A 24,606-nucleotide genomic window follows, 5' to 3' on the forward strand; every position below is an offset into this window, starting at 1 on the left:
AGTTTATGAGATTTTAAAATTATTACATTGCTTTTTTACTCACAATTTGTACAGTGTCCCAACTTTTTTTGGAATCGGGTTTCTATATATATATATAGAATTTCAGGCATTTAACCAAAAAATAAAAGGACAATGAACAGGACAATGAAACCGGAAGTGCTTAAATTCTAACTCATTTCTGTGTTTTTGTGTTTTAACCTACAAAAGTATGTCATCCCTGTAGCAATCTATTAGACAACCCAAATCCCTTGATCCCCACCCTAACACTGTTCCCTTACCTCACATGACACCCTGAAGAACCCAAATTTCAAATATAAACACTACTGCCCTCTGCTGCTTAGGAGAGGTATTGTGAAGCTGCATTAACTGCATTCACTTAAATAACTAGAAGTATTGAAAATGGCATGAGATCTTTTTTAGTTTGTTTGTTCTTGTAACTTGTTGCTTCAGAAAACAACAAGTGAGATGTGAGGGCCAATCAAGCTTAGAGGAAAGGAGGAAGACAACCTGGTGAAGACTAGAAGAGAGCACAGAGAGAGAGAGAGAGAGAGTCTCAGAGGCCTGTCCTGAAGCAGGTGGTTGTTAAGGATAATCCAGGTAAGTCTTTAATGCTGGAGATGTGCTGGAGGAGACGAGTGGAGGGGAGGCGGGTGGAGAGATTGCTAATTGTGGCCTACTAATCCAACCCCTCCCCCACTTTCACCCACCTCCACATCCTCCTCTATGTCACATATGAGGAAGGCCAGGCACATATAGAAGGAAAGGCACTGCACCCTGTGAAGTGAAGAACAAGTATTTTGAGGGAAGAGGATCCAAACAGAAACAGTGGACAGTAAGAAAACCAAACGCTACTTGGATATATCCCATATAGAATGTAGCTGCGCCTTTTTATCTCTCTCCACATCCTCTTCCTACCACAAAATTCACAGCACCATGGGAGAAGTCCAAAAGGTACGTGTTACAAGCTGCTTGAGGGGCCTATTTGGATCAAAGAATTGTTTATTCATGTTATACACATCATTGTGATGGACTGGAGATTTTGTGGATGTACCCGGAACTTAAAATTAAATTTTAATTAGACCTTTTAGGCACAAATGTTTGTTTTCAAGGGTTTGTTTTCAGTCATTGAGAAGCTAAAAGGCACTACAGAGCAAGAGCTGCGGATAGTCCTTCTTGGCCTTGATAATGCTGGAAAAACCACTTTGTTAAAACAACTCGCCTCGGAAGATGTGAACACCATCACTCCAACTCAGGTGAGAAGAGCAGCTGCTAGGGGCTAGCTGCCAGTTTGCTCTTGCACTTACTTAATATGCTTGTTAAAAAAAGTATTACTTTGACAACCAGGACACATGTGGTTATGAAACCAGCACAGCCCTTTGCCATTCCAGAATGTACATTTACTTTTTAATCATGTGTTATGAATGGCAAAAACATGTCTCATGAATAATTCAGTCTAATTTGCTGAGGCTGTTGAAAGGTGTGAAGTCATTAGCTTGTGTGGAATGTTAACACATTTCTTACGCTTTTCTACTGTTTAACAAATTCAGTAGAAATATTCTCAAATATTCTCCTTTGACACTTCAGTTAAGTTTCAGTTACACTTCAGTTTAGATACCATACAGAATTGGAAATGATTGCAGTAAATCATTCTTTGGCATGAAACCAATGTGTTTCTTTAGTTGCATCTTGAATAACACTAAATGTTGAGTTTCACCTACAAACCATGAGACTACAATCACTGCTAACCACTTGATGGGATTTACCATCCAAAAAAAATAAATGGTATAAATAGACATGATAACATCTCAATCTTCCAAGAAAGTTAATAGGATCAAATGTGGTCAGTCTGGTTGCACTGTTGAGTGGTCAGTGATAGAGCACGCCATCACTGTGTGTATTAGTGCTACTTATTAGCATGAAGTCAGCCATAGAGACAACACATATGACAAAAAAGTCTCTAATTTCAATTTATAAATGTCTGAATTTCATGTATCATTAATTGACAGTATATTCAAAATTTGTAGAGTGGCTGCAATTGATGGCTGTTAACATAATATTTAGCATGAATTCTTTTGGACTCTGCTACACACATCTTGCTACTAGTTAAGATGTTGGTAAACCATTACTTCATTACTTAAAATATCCTGGGACCTATATGTAAAGTGAGACTACAGTATTTGCTATTTATCATGTGTTTTGTTAACAGACATTATATGCTGCAGCCAGTTAAAGCTGTAAAGAGCTGAGGACCTGAAGGAAGAGAAGATCCTCTCTAAGAATAGCACCACAACAGTGTCTTTAATCCCACGGTTAAAGATTACTTAACCATAAAGTCTCAGTAGTTGGAGGCTGGTCAGGGGCAGGATAAATTTAGACTAGGAGAGTTTAAATACATTGTGCGTCTGTCTGTGGTGTTGTTAGGATTGTGATCTATAATCAAGCCTTCATTATGGAAGCCTGTTTCTGCTTCATAGTAAAAAAAAAAAAAAAACTAAGGAGGTAACTATGAGATGAAGTTTAAAATAAGAAATACTTAATATAAGAAGTCGTCGCACTATGAGATATATATAGTTTCAACTATGAGATATACAGATGCATTATGTGATTGAAGTCACAGTTGGGATATATAAAGTAACACTGGGAGGTTTAAGTCAATGTGAAACATAAAGTCACACTGTGAGGTTTAAAATCACTGTTATGAGATATCAAGTCATAACTGTGAGACAAAGTCACAGTTGTGAGAATTAAATTTACAACTGTGATATAGAGTCACAATATTGGGATTTAAAGTCTTGTGAGATACAAAGTCACAATTGTGAGATTTGTCACAGTGTGAGAGAAGTCACATCATGATATAAAGTCAAAAGTGTGAGATTTAAAGTCACTGTTGTGAGATATCAAGTCACAACTGTGAAATGAATTACAGAGGTGATATATTGTCACAATTGTGAGATTAAAATCAGGTTGTGAGATTAAAATCACATTGTAAGATAGATAATATGAAGTCGAAACTGAGATTTAGGCACTGTTATGAGATATCAAGTCACAATCAAGTTAAATCTCACAATTGTGAGACACACTGTGAGATTTAAAGTCATAGGTGTGAGATATAGTTACAGTTGTGAGATTTAAAGTCACACTGTGAGAGGTTGAAATTGTGAGACATGAAGTCACTGTTACAAGATCAAGTCACAGTTGCAAGTTTCTAAATTCACAACTGTGATATATAGTCACAATCATGACATTTAAAGTCACGTGGGAGATTTAAGTTACAATTCTGGACAGAGTCACAACTGTGAGATTTAAAGTCACGAGTATGATAGTATGAAAGTTAAAATTATGAGAATTAAAGTTACAGTTATAACAATTAAACCCACAATGATAAAGTAAAGCTACAAAAAGATACAAATACAAAACTTCAAGACACAATTCAACAAATATAAATCAAAAGCAATATAAAGAGCGATTTAAGATTTACACAATTTTATTAATAATAAAATTTCATCAAATTGAATTAAATAATCCTTATGTAATTTTAATTGATTAATTAATTAAGGATTGTTCAGTTAAAATATGTTAAGGTTATTCAATTCAATTTGATGGAGATTTACTAATTAAACTGCATAAGCTTACCTTTTTTTTTTTTTTTTTTTTTGGATCACAGCTATATCATGTGCTAATTTTGTTCTTTCAGGGTTTCAACATTAAAAGTGTGACCTGTGATGCCATGAAGCTGAATGTGTGGGACATTGGAGGACAGAGGAAGATTCGCCCATTCTGGAAGAAGTACCTGGAGAACACAGATTTATTGGTATGACAGCAGTTAACTTTCTCAATGACATTGACCATGTTGTGAGAGTATTTACAGTCACATATGTAATTGCATTTTGGTTTTGTTTATCAGTCAAAAAGCTTTTTACTCTTTAATAGTCCATTTTCTCTCTCCCTTTTTTAGATTTATGTGATTGACAGTGCAGACAAAAAGAGATTTGAAGAAACAGCAGGACAGACAACACAAAACAAAACCAATACAATAAAAGCCACACCTTCACCTCTTTTTCTTCAAAAAAATCATATTATATAAAATAATAATATGTCAGGCAATCTGCCCCTAATTTCTTTCACTTGTAATGTGCACAGGCTGGATAGCTTTTGTCTCAAGAATGAAACTGCAGCCAGCACAGATCAAAGGAGATCTCATTCTATGTATCTATGGGTGATTTTAGGGATATTAGATGATTTTAATGGAAAATGTTTTCAAAATAACCTTTCTGGTTTTAAAGGATACATTTTAATAGCTTTAAACTTTTTATTGTGCATCATTAATTAGTTCCTTAATTTGAAGAGTGTTGAAATGCTAGTTATTTACCCGAGTTACATTTTTAAGGACTTGTCCCGTAACAAAATTTAGAACGTTCCGTCTATAAATACATGATAAGTGACAGGGTGCGAAAGACATTTCCATCAGGCCAACAAAATGAGAGTTTGAAGATTCAAGCATGAATTTTAAGATAACTTTATTAATGTATATTAAATACAGTTGGAAGAATTCCTATTTTTAAAGGATTCATTTCAAAAATTTAAATTCTGTCATCTCAAGTTGTGTCAAACCTTTATAAAGTTCTTTCTTCTGCTAAACACAAAAGGTGATATTTTTAAGAATGTGGGTAACTAAACAGTTGCTGGTACCCAATAACATTTTTAAGGGCATAGTCTTGGGTTCAATCCTTAGTATACACATTATACAACCATAGGCCAAATAGTACATGAATTGCTAAACTCTGTGTGGTGCTGATTACACTCTTTTTGACTCCTCTGTGTTGACCGTCTTCCTCAGGAGCTCTCAGAGCTCATCGATGAAGAGAACCTGAAGGGTGTGCCATTGCTCATCTTTGCCAATAAACAGGACCTGGCCACAGCCTCTCCGGCCAATGAGATTGCCGAAGGCCTCAACCTGCACACATACCGGGACAGAGAGTGGCAGATCCAGGCCTGTTCTGCCATATCTGGGGAGGGTGTACAGGTTTGTGTGTGTGTGTGTGTGTGTGTGTGTGTGTGTGTGTGTGTGTGTGTGTGTGTGTGTGTATTTTACCCTTATAGGAACAGTTTAATACAACAATATTTTCTTTCATTATTTCAATAACACCATCATGGAAATGGTTTACAATATTTTTTTTTCTTTCAGGATGGCATGAACTGGATCAGTAACAATATTGTAAATAAGAAAAAATGAATCTGCTCATTTCCAAGTGTTATTTTGTAAAATTTCTCTTATTATTCTGTTACTGTAATCCACATATAAAATATTTACTTCAGAAAACTCTTTTTGTAATTATATTTATGATATTTCTTCCTGTTTGTAAATTTCGCTGTCAGGTTTCTGAGAAATATGACATACCAGGGCATAAATAATGCACACAAGCAAGATTTGCAGCCTAAAATAAGGAAGATGCACCCGTCTATCACAAATATATAGTCTTCTTAAGCAGTTTTGATAGTTGTCACACCTAAGAAATATCTTTAACAGAGAAAAACTCTTGCACTTTGTGTAAGGCTTTTTTTTTGTTGTGTTTTTTTTTGGTCTCAGTATGAATGTATTTGGTAGTTTCTATGAATATCCTGTGTGGACATCTTGTGTATGATTATGTGAAATTAAATTTTCTCTAGTTTCGAACAAGTTCCTAGACTAGTTATGCTAGTTTTCTTTTACCAAGTTTTCCAACATTTTTCCAAAAAAAAAAAAAAAAAAATTTTTTTCCAACATTTTTTTTATAAAAAAAAAAAAAAAAAAAAACATATTTAAGCGATATAAGAAATGCTGTTGTTCCAAATAATTCACATATGTATTTTTGTAGGCCAACAGTTAGGATCAACCTGGTTGACCCTTGACAAAAAAAAAAAAAAAAAAAAAAACGGACAGAATTTTTCCATTGTCTTTCCATTGTCTTCCATTGATTATTTCATAAAATAAACTAAATTTGAAACAAAAATACAATTAAAAACAAAATAATCTAAACAAATTAAAAATACACTAACCAAAACAATCTATCACTAAAAAAAATAGCACAAAGTAAAACTTGGACTACAAACAAACTAAGCCAAGGTCACATGACTATAACATCACCACCATTAAGCGTCTGACAACTCTTTCAGTTTTTATTTTAAAAATAATTTTCCATTAAAGTTTAAGTTACAACATTTTGCAATAGCGTGATTATAAACACAAAGAGGTTGTGAAATGGCGTTATGACGTTTAACGTACAAAAACAATCTCTGCAGTACCATTTAGCCACTTGTTAGCAGCCGCCTTTTTCAAGACAAGAAAAAAGCTTTAAATCACAAATGGTGTATTACTGATGTATTTTATGATGTAAGGGTAAAAGGTGAATATATCTTGAGCTTGTGTTAACCACAGACTTAATTTCAAGTATTTAACCAAAAACCAATTCAAAAAAACCTTTAAGGCAAATTAAACCAGAAGTGATGAAATGCTCATTTTCAGGTTTGGCCTACACAAATAGGTTATCCCTGCAGCACTCTATTTAGCCAAATACTGAAAAAAAGAAAAAAAAATGTAGCCCCTTCTCAGACCCCTGGCATGTCTACAGCAAAAGGTATTGAACCTCAGAGGCAGACATACTTGGCTATGAGTCTTGCCTTCCTCCCCGGTCACCAGTCTGCACACTTAGTATTATGGCCAGTGGATCAAATTTTCATTAGTGTGGATGCTGAAGCTCCACTGTGCAAATCCAAGCCCATTAGATACACACCGCACTTGCTATAATAAGACATTGATCTAACCAGGGCAAAAAAAGGGTCCACAGTGAGTCTGATGTGGGCTCACATAAGCATTTCTACCTCTGGACAGGATACATCATCTAGACTGGCATAAAGGCAAACACGGGATTTTAAATTGGTAAGTTTTGCTGTAATCAAAGGATTTGTTTGTTCTGTGATCTATGCGACTCAGTTTAAACAAGTGTTTTCAGGCCTGATTTGAGATCAAAGGACTACATATATATCTATCACAAAGAAAGGGTCAAATCAGATTCATTTAGTGGGGAAAAAAGTATAAAAATAAATTAATCTTATTGGACCAGTTTTATTGAAGGCTGGACACTATTAATATCAACATGCCTGTGCCATACACTGACATACCCAAGAAAGAGCAACGGTAGCTGTGCTCGGACACAGATGGAGGTAAGACACATTAGAAGCAGGAAAAAAACTCAGTTTCTTTAAACAACACACCATCTCATTCAATTAAATCAGCTTTGAAATCAGCTTGAACGCAACAGCACTGTGACATGTGGGGGAAAAAAAAGTCTGAAAAGGGAAAACAGAGAGCCAAATTTTCACTTTCTGCTCTGGCATGTCTCAACTGCTTTGACTCCGCTTCCAAAACAGTAAGAGTATTTGTAATGTAATATGACAGATGGAGACCAAATGCTTTGCTCCAGGAGACCATGACTCATCCTCGCCTGATTGGGAAAGATCTGAACCCTCTCAAACATTACTGAACAAACAGCAGGCTGAGGTTACACCCAGAAGCCTGTGTCAAATTTAATAATTTAATCTCAGTCGTGCATATTGTGCAAGATTGGAGAGCCAAAATGACAATGTTAGACATGCTTTTGCTGACATTAATTATGAATGATCATACACTTAATGAAAACCTGCAAATGTCTATAAAAATAGTTTTTCATCAATTTTCAGAAGAATGGCATGTAATTACTAGTTTATAGTACTGTTATTACTAGTTTATGACATTGTAATGTTATGTCAAAGGATAGTTGTTCTATGATTAATATCAATGTATTTCAACATATCTGTACATGTAAATCAGCATGTTTGAACCTGGGGAAGAAGATCAGTGTTCCTCAGGATCTGATGATGGAGGAGCTCAATTTGATGTCCAATAGAGGATCTATAATGTTCCACGAGAGACTCAAAAGAGTGGAGAGGTTCACCTTAGAGAACATATCAAAGAAACAACTCAATGTAAGACATCATACTGTGTTCACCGGGTTAAAGTCAACATGAAATAAGAATTGACCCAATTTACTTATGGGTTCAATATAATTATAAATTTGGCCTCAATGTTAACCAGTAGCCAAATAGCTTTTTTATTGTGCAGACAAAATATGTCCAAGGCACTCACGTGGTAAGATTAAAAAGCCTTTAATGAACTGGGCTTAAATCATTACAACTGGTTAAAAGTAGATCTACACGTTTTGGCAAAACAGCCTTCTTCAGGACACACATCAATTGCTCAAAAGGTAATCTTGAACTAGTGTTAATTAATGAATCAACAAAGACAGCTGTTATTATGTGGGTGTGGCTAAGACTAGCCACTTAGTACAAAGAGGAAAAAAAAGAATAATAACTTTTGGGGACGTTTGCACAATGCCGACTACATCCTTTTCCTACACAAATGAGAAGGGCAAGAACATCATCATACAAGACATACTGTTAAACTATGAAGGTACAAGAGTAATGAATTCAGATATCAAGAAATAGTTTTTTGAACTCAAGAAGTTATCAGAGAAAGATTTGAAATTGCAACTCCACATCATCACTTGATCAGATTATTGGGGACAAGAAGTGATTCTGCCAGGTTTGAATTAAGAAGTTTCCATCTTTTGGAGCTGATAATTTGGACTTTTCAAACTAGTCGAAAGCAATTTTAAATAAATGCTCCCTAGATCTCATCCTTCTCCTCACTGAGGAAGCTAAAAAGCAAAAATCTGAAACACAAAAAGAGATTGAGAATTAAACTAAAATGCTCTGAAGAATACTCGCTTGAACACAGACTTCCTTTAGAAATGAAATTGAAAGATGATTTGAATAGGTTATCTGACTTCATAAAAGAAGTGGTCCAAGTTCAAACATGAACAGAGAGATTATCAAGAAGGTAAAGTTTATAATTGGAGAGATGAAGTCCATTGTACCAGACCCAAAGAGTGAGGTCAGTTTCATTCAATTTACACAGTAGTGATGATGATGGAGGTTCGTTTTCTACATTGGCACCCTCTGGTACACAAGTTTTTTTTAGATTCCGGATACAAGGTGGACTCTCAAGTAAACAGAAGAGGCTTCAGAGGCAGCGGAGGACAAGGAGCGGACATATGCAAAGATCATCGAACAGCTCAAGAAGGCATCCAAACCAGGAATCGAGGGAGACTGAGACCGTGATTAACATATTAAATATTGCTCTTTCACCTAAATGCATAATTGTTCTTTCGAAGGGCCTTACGTTTGCCCCAACCTACTCTGCAAATGAATTCCAAACTAAAGTGAATTTGTTTTGCTTTTATAGAAACGTACACCTTAAAACATGGTATTATAACAACCATCATGCTATGGACAAAACATTAAAAAGATTTAAAAAAAACAACACCACCTTTCCTACCAATTATAACTAATAAAAAAAACACGTCGTATATCAATAAAGTTAATATGAAGTTGACTGTCTGTTTGCTAATCAGAGAAAACCAAAAAATCATAAGCTCACCGAGAATGAATCTACAGCATTTAAGTGGTTATCTGAAAACAAGGAAATCACTGTGAAACTGGCGGATAAAGAAGGCGCTGTTGTTGTTTGGGGGAGAGAGCAATATATTCAGGAAGGACTTTGACAACTTGCCAATCCTAAATATTATCTAGCCTTAACTGCTAATCCTCTGGAGTCCATGACGATTCAACTGACAGATCTTCTACAGCAAAGGAATATAATTGGATATCCCAAAAGGAATATGACTTCTTACTTTGCAAAGACCCTTGTGATCCATCGTTTTACATGTTGCCAAAGATTCACAAGAATTTAGAGACTCCGCCAGGTAGGCCCATAATTAGTGGGAATGGATCAATGACAGAACCGTTATCACAGTGTGTGGACTTTTTTTTATAAAACCTTATGTATGTATGCTGTTGTCTTATATTTAAGATAGTACTCATGTGCTAATGACATAAAAAATGCAGGTGAATCTTTGTAAGTGACCATGGATGTTGAATCCCTGACACTAATATTGATCATATGGAGGGACTTGAAGCTGTTGAAAATTTTTTGAGTGATAGATCTCCAGAAAGTGTACCACCTACTACTTTTAGTTTGGAATTGATGGAGTGGACCCTTTAAAACAATGTACTTTTATTTCAAATGTAGAAGCCATTAATGAAAGGTACGGCATTGGGTGCTTGTCTCGCTCCCAATTATGCCAATATATTTTCAGGACTGCGGGAAGAAAGATAAATTTATTTGATTCATAATTCCTTTTCAGATAAAATTGTTATGTTGGGTAGATACATTGATGATGTCCGGATAATTTGGTCTGGTTCAAAATCAAAATTGCACAGGTTTCACCAGTTTATTAATGGCATAAATAGAAATTTGAAATTGAGCCTTGAATATTCAGTGGCTAAAATCTATTTTCTTGATCTGAAAAATAACTAAGTAGGCCAATGGTAAGCTACATACTTCGATCTTTAGGAAACCAACTGATCGAAATACGATTCTTAGACCTAACAGTTTTTTTATCCACCCTGGCCAATACCTCATGGCCAATTTCAAAGACTGAAACGTTTGTGATCAAGAAGACGATTATGAAATTCAATTACAGGACATGGCCAGCAGATTTCGACAGAGGGGTTATGACTCTAAAGTTTTAACCAGGGCCACAGAAAGTTAAATCAATAGATAGGAAACAACTATTGTGTAAGAAAGAAAAAAGTGAAACAATGCTCTACTGATTTTAATCGGGTGTTCTTGTCAACAACTTACAGCCGTGAAGCAACACAAATTAAGCATATAATAAATTCCAATTGGAACATTATCGAAAGTGACAGCACCCTTAGGGCAATTTTTTGAGAAAAACCAATGGTCAGTTATAGACATTCACCAACTATATGAAATAAGGTAGTACACATCTTCGTGCACCTGAGAAGATAACGTGGCTTGGCTTTTTAGTAGAAAATTTTAGATGCAGGTGGTATAAACATTGTGATAATATGGTGAGAACTAATATTTTTACTGATGTGTCTTCTGGGAAAGTTCATCCAATTAAGTCTTTTATTAATTGCAGTTTCTCGTACATAGTCTATACTCTAGAAATGTGTGTGTGGAAATTTTTATGTGGGTCAAAAAAAGAGGAAATTGCGTCTAAGAGTGGCTAAGCACAAATATGCTATTCGTGTGAAAAATATATTGTATCCTATGGCGAGGCATTATAATGAGGTCATTTCACTGAGAATTCCCTTAAAGGGGTCATATGATGTTGCTAAAAAGAACATTATAATGTGTATTTGGTGTAATTAAATGTGTTTATGCATTTTAAGGTTAAAAAAACACATTATTAATGTACATTATTGTTGCTCCTCTATGCCCCACCTTTCAGAAACGTGTCGTTTTTTTACAAAGCTCATTGTTCTGAAAACCGAGGTGTGCTCTGATTGGCCAGCTATCCAGTGCTTTGTGATTGGCCGAATGGCTCAAGTGTGTGATGGAAATGTTAGGCCCCTTGCCATACTGTGATGCGTGTCCTGTTCAGAACACCTGTGCGACAAGACAAAAACAATAAAACCCATTACAAAAGAGCCATTTGTTGCATCCAGTGGGGACATAATTACGGATTATAATGACTTATATTGTCTTTTTACATGTTGCGTTGCATCATGCCATGCATCATGTAAACATAAAACCATTTCTGCATTTGCGATTGGAAAATGACAAACAACAAACGCTACTCTACACTGCTCAAAACTCACGTTTGAATCATCAGTGGCAAATCCTTTACATATGTAAACGTACTTACAGACTTTGAATCAAAACAGTAGGCATTGTAGTCTAATCTCCCAGGATCAGGAAACAGTCCTCCATTAAATGTGCTGCACACATCTGAATATTTGGGTTGAACTGTTCTGGAACAGTGTTGTAAATACAACTTAATCACTGATTTCTAGTTGTGTCCTCTTTCGGAAGGCCAAAGTATTTTCGCTTTCACAATGAACCAGTGTCTTCACAACATGGCGCTGGCTGCAAGAGCGGGAATCAAAGTTACTCCTTCTTTCTTTGCGTGAACATTTGGGCAGCGTTATGCAAATCTTCCCACATCGTCACATAGACATGTGGGGGCATGTTTGAACGAGGCGTTTTAGGAGGGCGTGGACGTGTCTTAAGTTTTATAAAGAATATCTCTTTGGGTTTGAGACTTTAGTCTTTGCAACTTTAGGGATCTTATCTATTCACAAACAGCTTGAAACACTCCAAAGAGAAAGGAAAATGTGAAATCGCATCATATGACCCCTTTAAAGTGATTGGAATTGAATCTATCCCATGTTCAATAAGAGGTGGAAAAAACAGCTTCTACACCGAGAGACTTTTTGGATTCATACGCCCCGGGCGAGTAAGTCTTCAGGAGTTAATGAAGAAATTGATTTTTTACCATTTTTGTAATTTGCACTATTTATGTACAATTTTATATCTACACTGTTATATATTTATTTTTTCTCTCTCTTTGTACTAAGAGGCTAGTCTTAGCCACACCCACATATTAACGAGCTGTCTTTGATGATTTATTAATACTAGCCCAAGAATACTTGTTTGAGCAATTGATGTGTCCTGAATAAGGCTGTTTTGCCGAAACGCATAGATCTACTTTTAACCAGTTGTAATGATTTAAGCCCAGTTCATTAAAGGCTTTTTATCTTACCACATGAGTGCCTTGGAAGTATTTCGTCTACATAATATTTTGGGGGCAGCTGTGGCCTAATGGTTAGAGAGTTGGACTTGTAACCTGAAGGTCACAGGTTCGAGTCTCGGTGCTGGCAGTAGTTGTAGGTTGGGGTTGGGGGGGAGTTGCTGGATATAGCTGCCCGCTGCTCCGTGTGTGTGTTCACTTCTCTCTGCTGTGTGTGTGTGCACTTGGATGGGTTAAACGCAGAGCACCAATTCCGAGTATGTGTTACCATACTTGGCAAATGTCACAACTTTCACTTTCATAATTAGATTTTTACCTCCATCACATCCAACGAGCACCAGTGGCTATATAAAGACACCCGTGTAGCACTGCTTCTGGTTCTTGTAATAGCTATTCTATTGTTTTAGGGTAATGTCAATGGGCAAGACAATTCTATGTGGGTTAATTTTAATATTGTGGCAATAATAACAAATAATATGTCTGAATAAAAACATTTACCTTTGAGAAGTGCTGAAATCATCTTCAGGGTGAATTTGCCCTTCTGCCTCCATGTCAAAAAGCTTCCTCAAAAGTTCTCACATTCAGGTCCGGTTCTATTTTGGAACACCTACTTTTCATGATCCAATCAATCCCTGTTGGATAAAATCAAGTCCCACCCTATTTTATTCTCATTTAATATCCTGTTTTACTAATAGTTGCAATACTTTTATTTTACAAAAGTAAAATGGGTTGTGGAAGCTGTTTGAATGTGAAACCACAGGTGTCCATTCCTTCTGGAGGGCCAACTTCCTGAGGAGTTTAGCTCCATCCAGCTGCCTAGAAGTTTCTAGTCACCCTGATGAGTTTGGTGTTTAATTATCATTAAGGCTGAACTCTGCCAGAAGGCCCTCTAGAAGCAGGACTGGATACCCCTAAGCAAAATTAAAGAATCTAATAGATAAAATATACTTGACCCATCATACACCTTACAATAACACACCCCAACAAACACCCTCCACCAAATTAAACACACCTAAACAAACACAAATCAAACCATCAACATCACGTCTTCATGACCACTAGAAACCTCCAGGCAGCTGGTTGGTGCTAAACCCAGCAGGCCCTCCAGGAGCAGGATTGGACAACCCTGAAATAAGTATTAACCCCATGCAGTACTGGTTCTGGTTTAGTATGGTTCCATGAAGAACCTTTAGCATTCATAGTTGCTTGTCCATTGCACAAAAGTTTCTTTAGATTATTAAAATATTCTTCACACTATGAGAAAAAAAAAGTTCATTTAAGAACTGTTCACAAAAACTTTAATTCCACAATTACATTCAAGTATATAAATTAAGCAATAACTTAACATCTTAAAAACACTGTCTAGCACTTAGAGGAAACACTTCAAGGCCAGAATGCCATGCAAGGAGAGAAAGGAAGTGATTGCTTCACCTCTGAAATCTACATCAAACATCCTGGAAAGAACAGCCTAGTCACCACACTAAAGCACACGGTTGCTAAGAAAGGAATCCCAAGTGTGCTTGCACCTGGTAAATACAGCACTATGTGAATCTTTAATTCTGGTTCATTTAGGTTTCTGTTGTTCTCAAAGTCAAAGGAAATCCTAAAGGTCACTCAATTCTCTCACACAGGTTATGGGGGGCCTCTAAAAGAGGTTCCTCCAGAAAAGTTCAATGTCACTGTGATCCCAAAGTCTTACCAATCACCCTGGGAGGAAAAACCCATTGACAATGAGACGATGTTGGCTAGCATCAGCACCCATCCCCCAGACACACCACAAAAACACACCACACAAAAACAAAAACTCCAAAACATACACATCACAACAAAAACATACACCCTCACCCATATTAGCATTAAGCAAATACTGAAAACTTGAAACCAAATTAATTGTTACTTTGTAAAGGCATGTTTTTGGTCTTATTGTGAATGATTTGTTGATTCCTTTTGTACTGATGTTACATGGGCCACACGGGTTATTGATTAATGTTAACAAATAGCTGTTTAGCTACCTACATGTCTTTCCATTGAAAATCCTTGGACATAATTTAGGTTTTTGAAGTAAAATGGGTTGCAAATGGCAAATATTTAAGTATGACAGTGTAGGGAGACTTGATTATATGGGATGAAATTAGACTCAAAATAATAGATATACGCAAAATTATCCATGTACTGCGTAAATTTTATAGCCTATAAAATATATCTTACTAACCACAAACAAATGCCTTTCAATTTGAGTCTATGGAATTTGGGATTAAATGATTGTGCAGCGATTTGATCCCGAATTCCATGATTGAGGAGCAATTTATGATATATTAATGCAGAACAGAACATTTTGTATTCGCAAACATGTCTGTATTTGTACAAATCGCTGCACAGATCGTTTTAATCCGAATTCCACAGACTCAAAATTGAAAGGCATTTGTTGTGGTTAGTAGGATTTGCCTGTATTCAAAAATGTATGCAGTACATGGATAATTTTGCGTGCATCTATTAATCATTTTGAGTCTTATTTCATCCCATATTATTACATCATTTGCAGTGCTTAAGGGTTCTTTTGGTGCAATTTCCTTGATTTTCCCCCCAAAGTTTTTTCACTGGTAAACAAGATTATCAATCTATTGACAACTAGTACACGTCCTCCACTGGTAAACAAGATTATCTATAATTATTATTATTATTTATTCAGGAAACAGTTGCACTCTATTGACAACTAGTACACGTCCTCAAGCTTTGGTGCTCACATAAGAAAAAGGTTTCTTAAATGTCACAATTCCACTTCCCTTTCAAATAAATTAGTAGATAAACTAAGTAGCAAAAGTCCCTCAAAATGGTGGTTGGATTAAGGAAGGACATCAGCCACTACTGGTAACATTACACATAAAAGACTTCTTAGCATGTCTGGCGTGGTAAGGCTGCCTGCCAAAAAATTGTTGGTTTTAAGGTCAGGCCTTAAAACAGAATTGGTGTCTTGAAACCTTACGCTGGTCCAGGCTCATGTATCAGTATGTCAAGTAAAAAAGACAAGACTTGTTCCACTCAACTGTTAGGGAAAGTCAGACTATTTTTAGGGACATGAACAACAATCATTGTTTTTCTTCACAGAGCTCCTACGCCGTTTGGTGGGACAGCAGGCACTGTGAGGACTCTGCCGCTGCCTGGCTTTGAGATGCTGCAGGCTCACACAGAGCCACACCTGACCTGGGACAGGATGTGCCATCGGCCCAATTTCAATCTTAATCAACAAGTACGCTGCATACACTACTCATCAGAGAATCCAGAACACTCAAGCTAGCATACGCAACTATTTTACCAAACTACAACTGAACACTGGATTTCTGAGAGATGCCTAAATTGCTACTGTGAATTGTGAGCTGAGCCATTATGAACCATCATATACCAATTTAAAGTTTACACACAATGTCTTTAACTTGTTTACATACTCGTTCACACAATATTTCAAAATGTGATGCTTCTTTAATGTAACCACAAACTAGACAGCGGTACATAAAAAAAAAAGTCTTAAAAACAATTCAGGACAACACGAATATGACACGATATGAATCCTGGAATATTCTAGAGGTGCAGGACAATAAAATGTCAAACAAATAAAGACTTCTGGTGCATGAAATAGTCAACAGTGCCCCCACTTGGTAATTGTTGGTCACTGCAACTAATTCTTTGCCATTCGGGCCTAAAAAAGGCATGATATACCTTTCACATCATTACATACAAAACATAAAAACTGACAAAAAGATAACAGAAACCATTAAGGGTTATTATAAATCAAAAGCTTAAAAAGAAACCTTTTTGCCATGGTTTAAATTCTAAGATGCTGGTATTTTTCCAATATTTTCCTTGTTCATACCTCAACATAAAAATGAAATAGGTTCACTCTGGGTTGTTCAAAGGTACCTCAACAGTGAGGTAGCTGTATAACTATCTAAGGGCCTCCATGGCGACTTGCATGGGCGCCCATCCGCTGAGGATCCTGGGATGGGTAGTGGACCTGTCCGGGGGGCCTCATGGCCATTGGAGGGGGCATCGGCGGGGCCATGGGGTCCATGGTGTGGAACATAGGAGGACCAAAACCTGGAAAGAACAGATAAGATTAACGGGATAGTGAAGCACATTATCATAGCTTACAAAAAAGGGGAAGGAGGAAGTGAGTGGGGTGAAACTCACCAGGTGGTGGTGGCATGGCAACCCCAGGTGGAGGAGGAAGTCCCAGGTTCATGACAACAGGGGAGTTGGTGGGAGCCAGGTTGAAGTAGTTGGTGGAGGCATCTTCATCAGACAGAGGGGGTGGGGGCAAATCCATTGTAAAAGCAGTATAAAAAAAAAAATACTAATATAAGCTTACATTTTATATTAAATAATAATATAAGTACAAATATTTCAAACATTTATATTAAATAAAACAACATACAGTTCATTTTTTATCTTAAATTATCACTTAAATTAACAATATAAATAAATTATAATTGTCAGTTCATTTTTTATCTTAAATTATCACTTAACTTATCATTGTAAATGTATTTTACTAGTGTGACAGGATCAAGGTCCAAAAATAAATAAATAGTAATAATAGCAATAAATAACTAGTGCCACACTCAAAGTTCAAGCTAAAAGAAAAAAAAATGTTAATCAAATAAATAAAAGCAAAAAACTAAAAAAACAAAATTCTTAATTAATAATTAAATCATTTACAAAAAAATAATACATAGGCATTACATTTCATCATTTTATTATGTTAATGTATTATGAAAAACACTCCCATGTGTGAGAGACTGTCACATACCACCACCCAATCAAAGTATAAAAGCAACCCATACAATTCACATTCATATTACTTTATTATATAAAACATGCCCATGTGTGAGAGACTGTCACATACCACCAGGGAGGCCAGGCACCGGCTCCAGCCTGATTCCACTCTCCGTCACCCCATCATTCTCTCAACCACACACAACAACCATCAGAACTGCCACCACACAAATGCTACTGTTTGATTTTCAATTTCGGTACCATTTGAAGTTCAGTTTTTTTCTTGCACGATTAGACACCAACCTGCCCCATTTAACATTAAGTCGACGTCCATTAATGATGAGTTTATTAAAAGACTTCTCTGCAGCCGTCTCTGCAGCCTGCCGTGTAGCAAACTGGATGAAAGCACACTGCTGCCTTTGAACAATGGTGATGGTACGAATCTCCCCAAACTGGTAGAAGTGATTCCTTTGTGGAAAAAGTAAACAGTAATCTTTAATCAAGAAACGACACAAAAAGGGAAAACAACATTTGCAATATAATTTAACAAAGTAATACACTTAGCAGTCTTTACCTACATAAGTGGCATTTTGCTATTTTTTTTTTTTAGAACATAACAATATAGCTTTAGACTTCATATCAATTGAGTGACTGTATTTGAAATATTTAACCAGTAAAGGCAAAATACTTTAAAACTTAAAAAGGTGACCAATTGCAGGTATATCAATACTATTTGTAATTTCCATATCTACACGCAATTTCTATATGCCATATATATCTATAGCCATATCTTTCTAATATTTTATAATTAATATATAAAGCATTATATATTTTTATCAAGTAATGAAATATATAATTATTATATTTAGCATATATATATATATATATATATCTATATATATATATAGACATAATCAAGTAAATAACATGTTGATATCCCCCCCAAAATCATACCAAAAACACTTTTAAAAAAAAATATAAAATATATATAAAAAAAAAATATATATATATACCCTTTTCCTTTAAAAATGAAAAGTTTACAAATGTTTACAAATATTTATTTCCAGTTAGCAATTTTTCTTATTGCAGTCAGTTGCCAAGGCAATATTTCTAGCTTTGTTTTGACAAAAATATTTTAAATAGTTTTAGCTTTATGAACTCTGAAGAGCGTTTACCTGAGCTCAGAGTCTGTAACATCTTCTCCCAGCCCTCCGATATAGAGTGTGGTGATAGACTTGTCCTCTGGTATGTCCAGTCTGGGCATGGTGGTTGCCCGATTCAGGAGTTTGTCAGCCACAGGATCATTAATGCCATAGAAACGGTCCTTAATGTTCTGATCAGCCAACGGGTCATCTGGATCCGTGGGCTTCTCATGCCTGTGATATTAAAGCAACACATTTAATGTCAAAAATGTAATCAAAATTCATAATCACTCATACATAATTCAAACCTTGAGCATATTTTATTAAAAATGCATAAGGTTTATTAAGCAAGCAACTCGATGCAAGACAAGCAGCAAAATGAAAATCATGACAACAAACACAGGGTGTTTTCTGACACAACACAGTGTAAAATTAAGAATCATGAGTCATGATTTTACACCCATAAAATATTCTTGAGGTGTTGCTCACCTGTATGGACACTCTTCCCCTCTCTTGCACTCTCCCTTCACCCAGAAGGAACAGATGTGTGGTCTGTTCCTCTTGTAATACGGTGTGGTACGAGCCAGTTTCAGCAGCATATCGCTGCTGCTCGGTGCCTTCCCAAGCAGCCCCACGGGTCTCGTGCCATCAGAGTTAGCGATCTACAGGCCAAAACATAAGTATTTGACCCACAGATACTTTTACGTATTACTTAAAGGGGACATGGGATGCAAAATTCTCTTTTACATGATGTTTGAACTTAAATGTGTGTTGGCAGTGTACACAACCACCCTATAATGATAAAAATCCACCCAGTACTTGTTTTTAAATCCCTACAAATCATAAGCACTTTCTCAGATCAAGCCCCTCCCACGACTGTTTGACGGACATTGCCTTTTTAGCATAGACCGGCCCTGACTGAGCTATAAACAGTCCGCCAATGTTTCAACGCTGCAGCAGGTGTAGACAAGAATGACTCTTAAGCAATTGAGATGTTCTGTTGTTGGATGTAACAATGAACATAGCAGTCATCATTTACTCCCGACATCTTTGCTGCTAAAGATGCAGTGGATTACCTTTGTTTTTGAAGGGAATGCGCCCCCCGATCTACCTAAATGAGCAAAACATTTTACAACAGACTGCTTTCTGAACAATTCAAGGCATTTTTGCTAAAAATTCAAACTTGAGGATGGATCAGTGCCCACTGTTCGTAATCCAGCTGCACCTCCAGAAAAAGCAAATCTCACAGTTTATATTTCATATAATTATTTAGAAATCTCCCTTCTTCCGCGGAAGAGAGGGGCGGGGTGAGCTGAGCTCATTACCATTTAAAGAGACATGCTCTGAAACTAGTTGCTGTGAACAGAGCTGTTTTTGACAAGGTAAAAAGGGTATTGTTTTACACAACCATTGAGAAATTAATCGAAGTATGTTATAGACTTTTCATGAAGACCCTAAAGAATCACACCAACTTGTAGAAAATGGGCATCCGATGTCCCCTTCAAAGCAGTTTAGTATTTACATTCACTATGCCATGTTACCATGTGGAAATCATTGAAAGGTTTCTTTTTGCAAATGAAGACATCATAAAACAAGAATAAATGTGTAATGTACAGACAAATTACCTCTCTCTCCATATTCTGAGTGTAATATTCCTTATTCACGTCTGATCTCGGTACTTCATCTTTAACAGACAGCCCAGTGTCACGAACCTGAATGGGCAAACCTGTGCAAAAAAATACATATTATTTAGTAATCTTTACAACAACGCTGAAATATTCTTATTAAGGAACATATTATATATTTATTCAAATTATCCTATGAGAATGCTAGAATGGATTATCCTTTCTAAAGATTTTTTTTCTGGCTAGAAGTTCAATGTGCATTTGTCTGAAGTAAATACCAAAAATATGATCCAAACAAATGCATATACTGTATGTCACTATGTTTTCAAGGTGATATTTTGACGACCAAAAACTATTACAAACAATTAGTAGCAGCCAGTTGACCAAACACAATCTGCATCATGCATTTTATTATTCCACACTGCATCAAATGAGGCATCACTGTGTTTACATGCGAGACAGCATTTATCTGGCGGTTTTCAGAATTTCAGAGAAGCTTGGTTAACAGTAAATGCAGCAAACTGCAGGTCTCTGCAATTCTGTCTCTTTTAAAGCGCATTTGGAAACGCAACATGGGCCAGTGATGAAATTGGCCCTGAATGTTGTGAATTTACAGCATTACCGTATTCCAGATCCAAAAGGCAGGTTTGACAGACATTCACAAGTGATATTTTGAGACCACATATTACAACATTACCATATTCCAGATCCAGAAGGCAGGTTTGACAGACATTCTTCATTTTACTGCAGGTCTGACACACATATGAAATATAAAAACAAAAAAATACCCCAGTACAAAAACGTAACACAAAAAATATACGTTCACATATCTAGAGGATTGAGAATAAAATAACATGCTGCACTTTCAAAATGTGGGTGCAAAGACATGATAATTTTAAAGAGATTATTGGACTGAGTTTCCATGTGTATAACAGGTACCAATGTTTTGAATGAATATTAGGCATAAAAACTGAAATGGGAACCCCTGTCAGGACAACATTTAGATTTTTGAGAGGATGAACACAGCAGTACCTTGCACTCCTTGCCAAATTTCTCTTTGGTCTGTTTAAACAAATACAAGCACAAAGTGAAAATATGTTTAAATACAAAATTAAATTTCCATTGAATTCATGATGAAACTCTAATTCAACTTACCATCCGGATGTAAGGGTTTTCTCCCAAGCATGTTTGACAGAGAATGGGAAAATCCTGTTAAAAAAATTAAAGATCAGTGCTGTGCATGCATTTATTCATGAAAAAAATAAACGTATTCTGTAAGGTTACATATATAACATTAATTTATTAATAATTAAACATAAGATTATTCATATCATATAGTATGTTATGAAGACTGTTTGTTACCAGGACACTCGTTTATATTTTAGTTATATACTAATTATATAATTAATTTCTCATTTCATTTCGATTTTAATGGGATGTTTATTTGTCTGTGCAATAAAGATCAATTACAAAACATCAACTGGAAAGAGGACCTTCACACTTGTACACGTCGGCGCCTGTTTATACAGTATATGTATATAACAATATTTTAAACTAGTGATGAAATGAATTTAAACGCTGAGAGGGCTTTCATTAGCCATGCGCTAAGCCACTGCAGAATCGTTTCCAACTAGAAAAGGCGTTGATCCGGAGAGCGCAACCAAAGAACTTAAATGCGCCAGTCATGATAAGTAATACTCCTTTTATAATCTTGAATTAAAATAATTTAAACTTACCGAATCTTCCCAGTTTTGTCTGTTGTAAGTGTTAGATCCTAAAGACGTCGCCATTGCTACAGCCTAGCCGCGAACAACAGAACCCTCACCTACAATGCTTTGCGTCTATAGGCCTCACAGGAACAACCACAGCTACACATGAATATAAACAATTAACATAAACATTTATACAAAAGCTCGATACAAAAGGTCTGTTCTACTGATTTAAGAATTGAATTTAGTTTAATGTAATGTAATGTAATATTCTGAAACCTTGAAACAATCCCTCACTTACTTTGGTTATGCCAATTCCCCCAAAGTCTGGAGTAAGACATTATCAGATCCAAAACCACTTCTTGCCCTTGTACAAAGACAGATAAATAAATGTTTATATATTACATATCATTCCTTTAAATCTAAAATCCACAGATGCTAATATAAGAGCACTTATTCTGTAATATTACAGCGTACTGTAGTATATTGTAGACTCTTCTTCACAGTTTTTTTTAAAGAAATTACATTCTTTAAATACATTCAGTGTTAAAGTTTATGAAAGTTTGAATGTACCATGTTTGTGAATTAATATTGTACCCTATTGTATCACTTTCAACATTTAGTAACAAATCTATCTATCTTTGTATCTGAAATTGACTGTGGTCATGTTATTGCAGTTTAAAGATCCACTTTTGGTATTTCATATAACTCACTAAAACATTGATTTGACTGCAATGTGGAGATATCAATATATGTCACATGACCTAGGATGTACAAAGGAATGTAGGATGAGCAATAGCATAATAATCACTCAAATGTCATTAAAGTCCCCTAGCTAGCCCATTAGTGTAAAAGTACTGAAGGCCATGTGATTTAATACACTGCAGCTCATAAATAAAGAGACACAGACACTATACACACACTCCACAACAAAACATAAAAACACAAAAACAAAAACTATAACACTCCTCTTTATATTAAAAAACGATCTTAATATATATGATAAAATCTATCTATCTATCTATCTATCTATCTATCTATCTATCTATCTATCTATCTATCTATCTATCTATCTATCTATCTATCAGCAATTTATCCTGAAATTGCTTTTTTATACGGGTTTGAACAAAATAAGCACATATCAATACTAAACACAAAAAACACAAAAAAATCCAATAAACATCCACCAAAATTATCCACAACCCCTAAGTAAGCACAAGACTGCTAATATCCGTCAAAGAGTTTGTGTCTGATTATATCCTGATACGTTGCTGTCCACTAGCGGCGAAGGCGTGCGCTGCAGCCTCTGAGTGAGCACTAGCCTGTGGAGAAGAGGGAGTCCAGTGTGTGCGAGAGGGACAGTCAGGCTCGAGTTCTGTTGGGTTCAGCCCAGCAGTGACGCACCGCTTACTCTGTACTCGGACCGGGAATCCCGATTCTCCCTAAAGCAGGAGGCTTACATTATCAGGCTGAACCCCTACTATGCTACATTCATATATTAGGATTTAAGAAGGTCTCACTGCAGCTGCCGCTGGCTTGATATTAACTTGGTGAGTGGATCTTTGAATTCTGAATAAGCTAACTTGCTAATATGTTAACTAAACGAATTTTTTTTTTGAAAATGCCTCAGTAGTCCTAGGTTTTGTCTAGGTTGGCACACGCCCTGGAGATAGCCAGTTTATTATAATCGCGCAGAGATAACGTTAATGGCCATAGTGTTTATTTGGAATGGGTAGCAGGCTAGGTTCTGTGTGTCCGTCTTTAGCATAACAGCAACCCCAAAGGCTGTTTCAAAGCATAGTGAGCTGTCTATGCAGACAGCATTTTTGGGCGTGTTCGAACGATTCCCAAGAAAGCTGTCTAGGTAGGCAGCTCACTAGGTTTTGAAACACAGCTCAAAGTCTCTCTGGAACATGAACCTCATTTAACTTTACCTTCTCCACTGTTTAGCATAGCTTAGCCAGTCTGCTACTGCTCTGGACCTGTTCTGTGTTGTATAAACATCTACATTGCCCCAATATTCTCTAAAACATTATCCAAATAAAAAAAACCAAACGAATATAAAAGTTTTATCCGTCCAACTCAACACAACTCGACATTAGCCGCCGCACTGAATCTAAAGGGGTCGACTAGCTGTTAGCAAGCTAACAAGGCATAGAAGAGCAAGAAGTTTGGACTGCATTAAGTTCATTTTCTGTTGCGTTAGAATTGGATTATTTGGGGAGTTGTGTGGTTCTTTTAACGATTACAGGTCAGTATCTGTTCTCTCCAGAGTTATGGTTAATACTGAGTTAATATTACCAATTTATTTCCAATTGCATTTGTTACTCGAAATAGTTGTGTGGGTAACTTACACGTTGTGAATTTTACTGTTTTTCTTTTGCCAAAGGTGAATCTTTTAAATGCACAGTTTGCAACTGTAAAGGAGAGCAGCCTGGTATTGACTCAAATCTGGAGGTTATATTTTAGTAAAGCAGATTAGTAAAACTAAAATGTCATTATTCACTGAATGTGCAACCCAAATCAGTGCTTATGCAGATTAAACAACACTATGACAGTATTTACTATTGCCAAATCTCCTGATCAGTGGATATTGTGGTATGACTTCAGATCACTATACAGTGTTTGGATGGTATGGGTTGTGAAAAAGAATGTGCTTGTTAGTTTC

At 36.1% G+C, this 24,606-nt stretch overlaps 3 protein-coding genes across 3 annotated transcripts; 2 read left to right on the top strand and 1 right to left on the bottom strand.

Moving 5' to 3' along the window:
• The first annotated feature begins 587 nt into the window (after window positions 1–587).
• On the top strand, window positions 588–5,637 carry arl3l1 (ADP ribosylation factor like GTPase 3, like 1). The gene is made up of 7 exons (XM_042711054.1): window positions 588–951; window positions 1,110–1,253; window positions 3,695–3,811; window positions 3,956–4,000; window positions 4,707–4,712; window positions 4,838–5,023; window positions 5,186–5,637. Exons 1-7 carry the CDS (start codon window positions 934–936, stop codon window positions 5,231–5,233), a joined length of 564 nt encoding a protein of 187 aa, XP_042566988.1. The 5' UTR covers window positions 588–933; the 3' UTR covers window positions 5,234–5,637.
• Window positions 5,638–7,100: 1,463 nt separating this feature from the next.
• LOC109105768 (myozenin-3) lies at window positions 7,101–15,990 on the top strand. The gene is given in 6 exon segments (XM_042711503.1): window positions 7,101–7,200; window positions 7,847–8,027; window positions 8,872–8,968; window positions 14,062–14,224; window positions 14,327–14,555; window positions 15,795–15,990. Coding segments are annotated over 6 exon segments (933 nt in total). The 5' UTR covers window positions 7,101–7,133.
• A 162-nt stretch (window positions 15,991–16,152) lies between these two features.
• On the bottom strand, window positions 16,153–22,060 carry rbm22 (RNA binding motif protein 22). Its single transcript, XM_042711055.1, has 12 exons — window positions 21,966–22,060; window positions 21,385–21,438; window positions 21,262–21,291; window positions 20,927–21,059; window positions 20,230–20,330; window positions 19,094–19,266; window positions 18,638–18,838; window positions 17,739–17,930; window positions 17,592–17,654; window positions 16,881–17,011; window positions 16,611–16,787; window positions 16,153–16,563 (listed from the first exon to the last, which is right to left on the bottom strand). Exons 1-11 carry the CDS (start codon window positions 22,017–22,019, stop codon window positions 16,639–16,641), a joined length of 1,281 nt encoding a protein of 426 aa, XP_042566989.1. The 5' UTR covers window positions 22,020–22,060; the 3' UTR covers window positions 16,153–16,563; window positions 16,611–16,638.
• Between the last annotated feature and the right edge of the window lie 2,546 nt (window positions 22,061–24,606).

The sequence above is a fragment of the Cyprinus carpio genome, chromosome A21 (assembly GCF_018340385.1).
Source record: "Cyprinus carpio isolate SPL01 chromosome A21, ASM1834038v1, whole genome shotgun sequence".
Taxonomy (NCBI): Eukaryota; Metazoa; Chordata; class Actinopteri; order Cypriniformes; family Cyprinidae; genus Cyprinus; species Cyprinus carpio.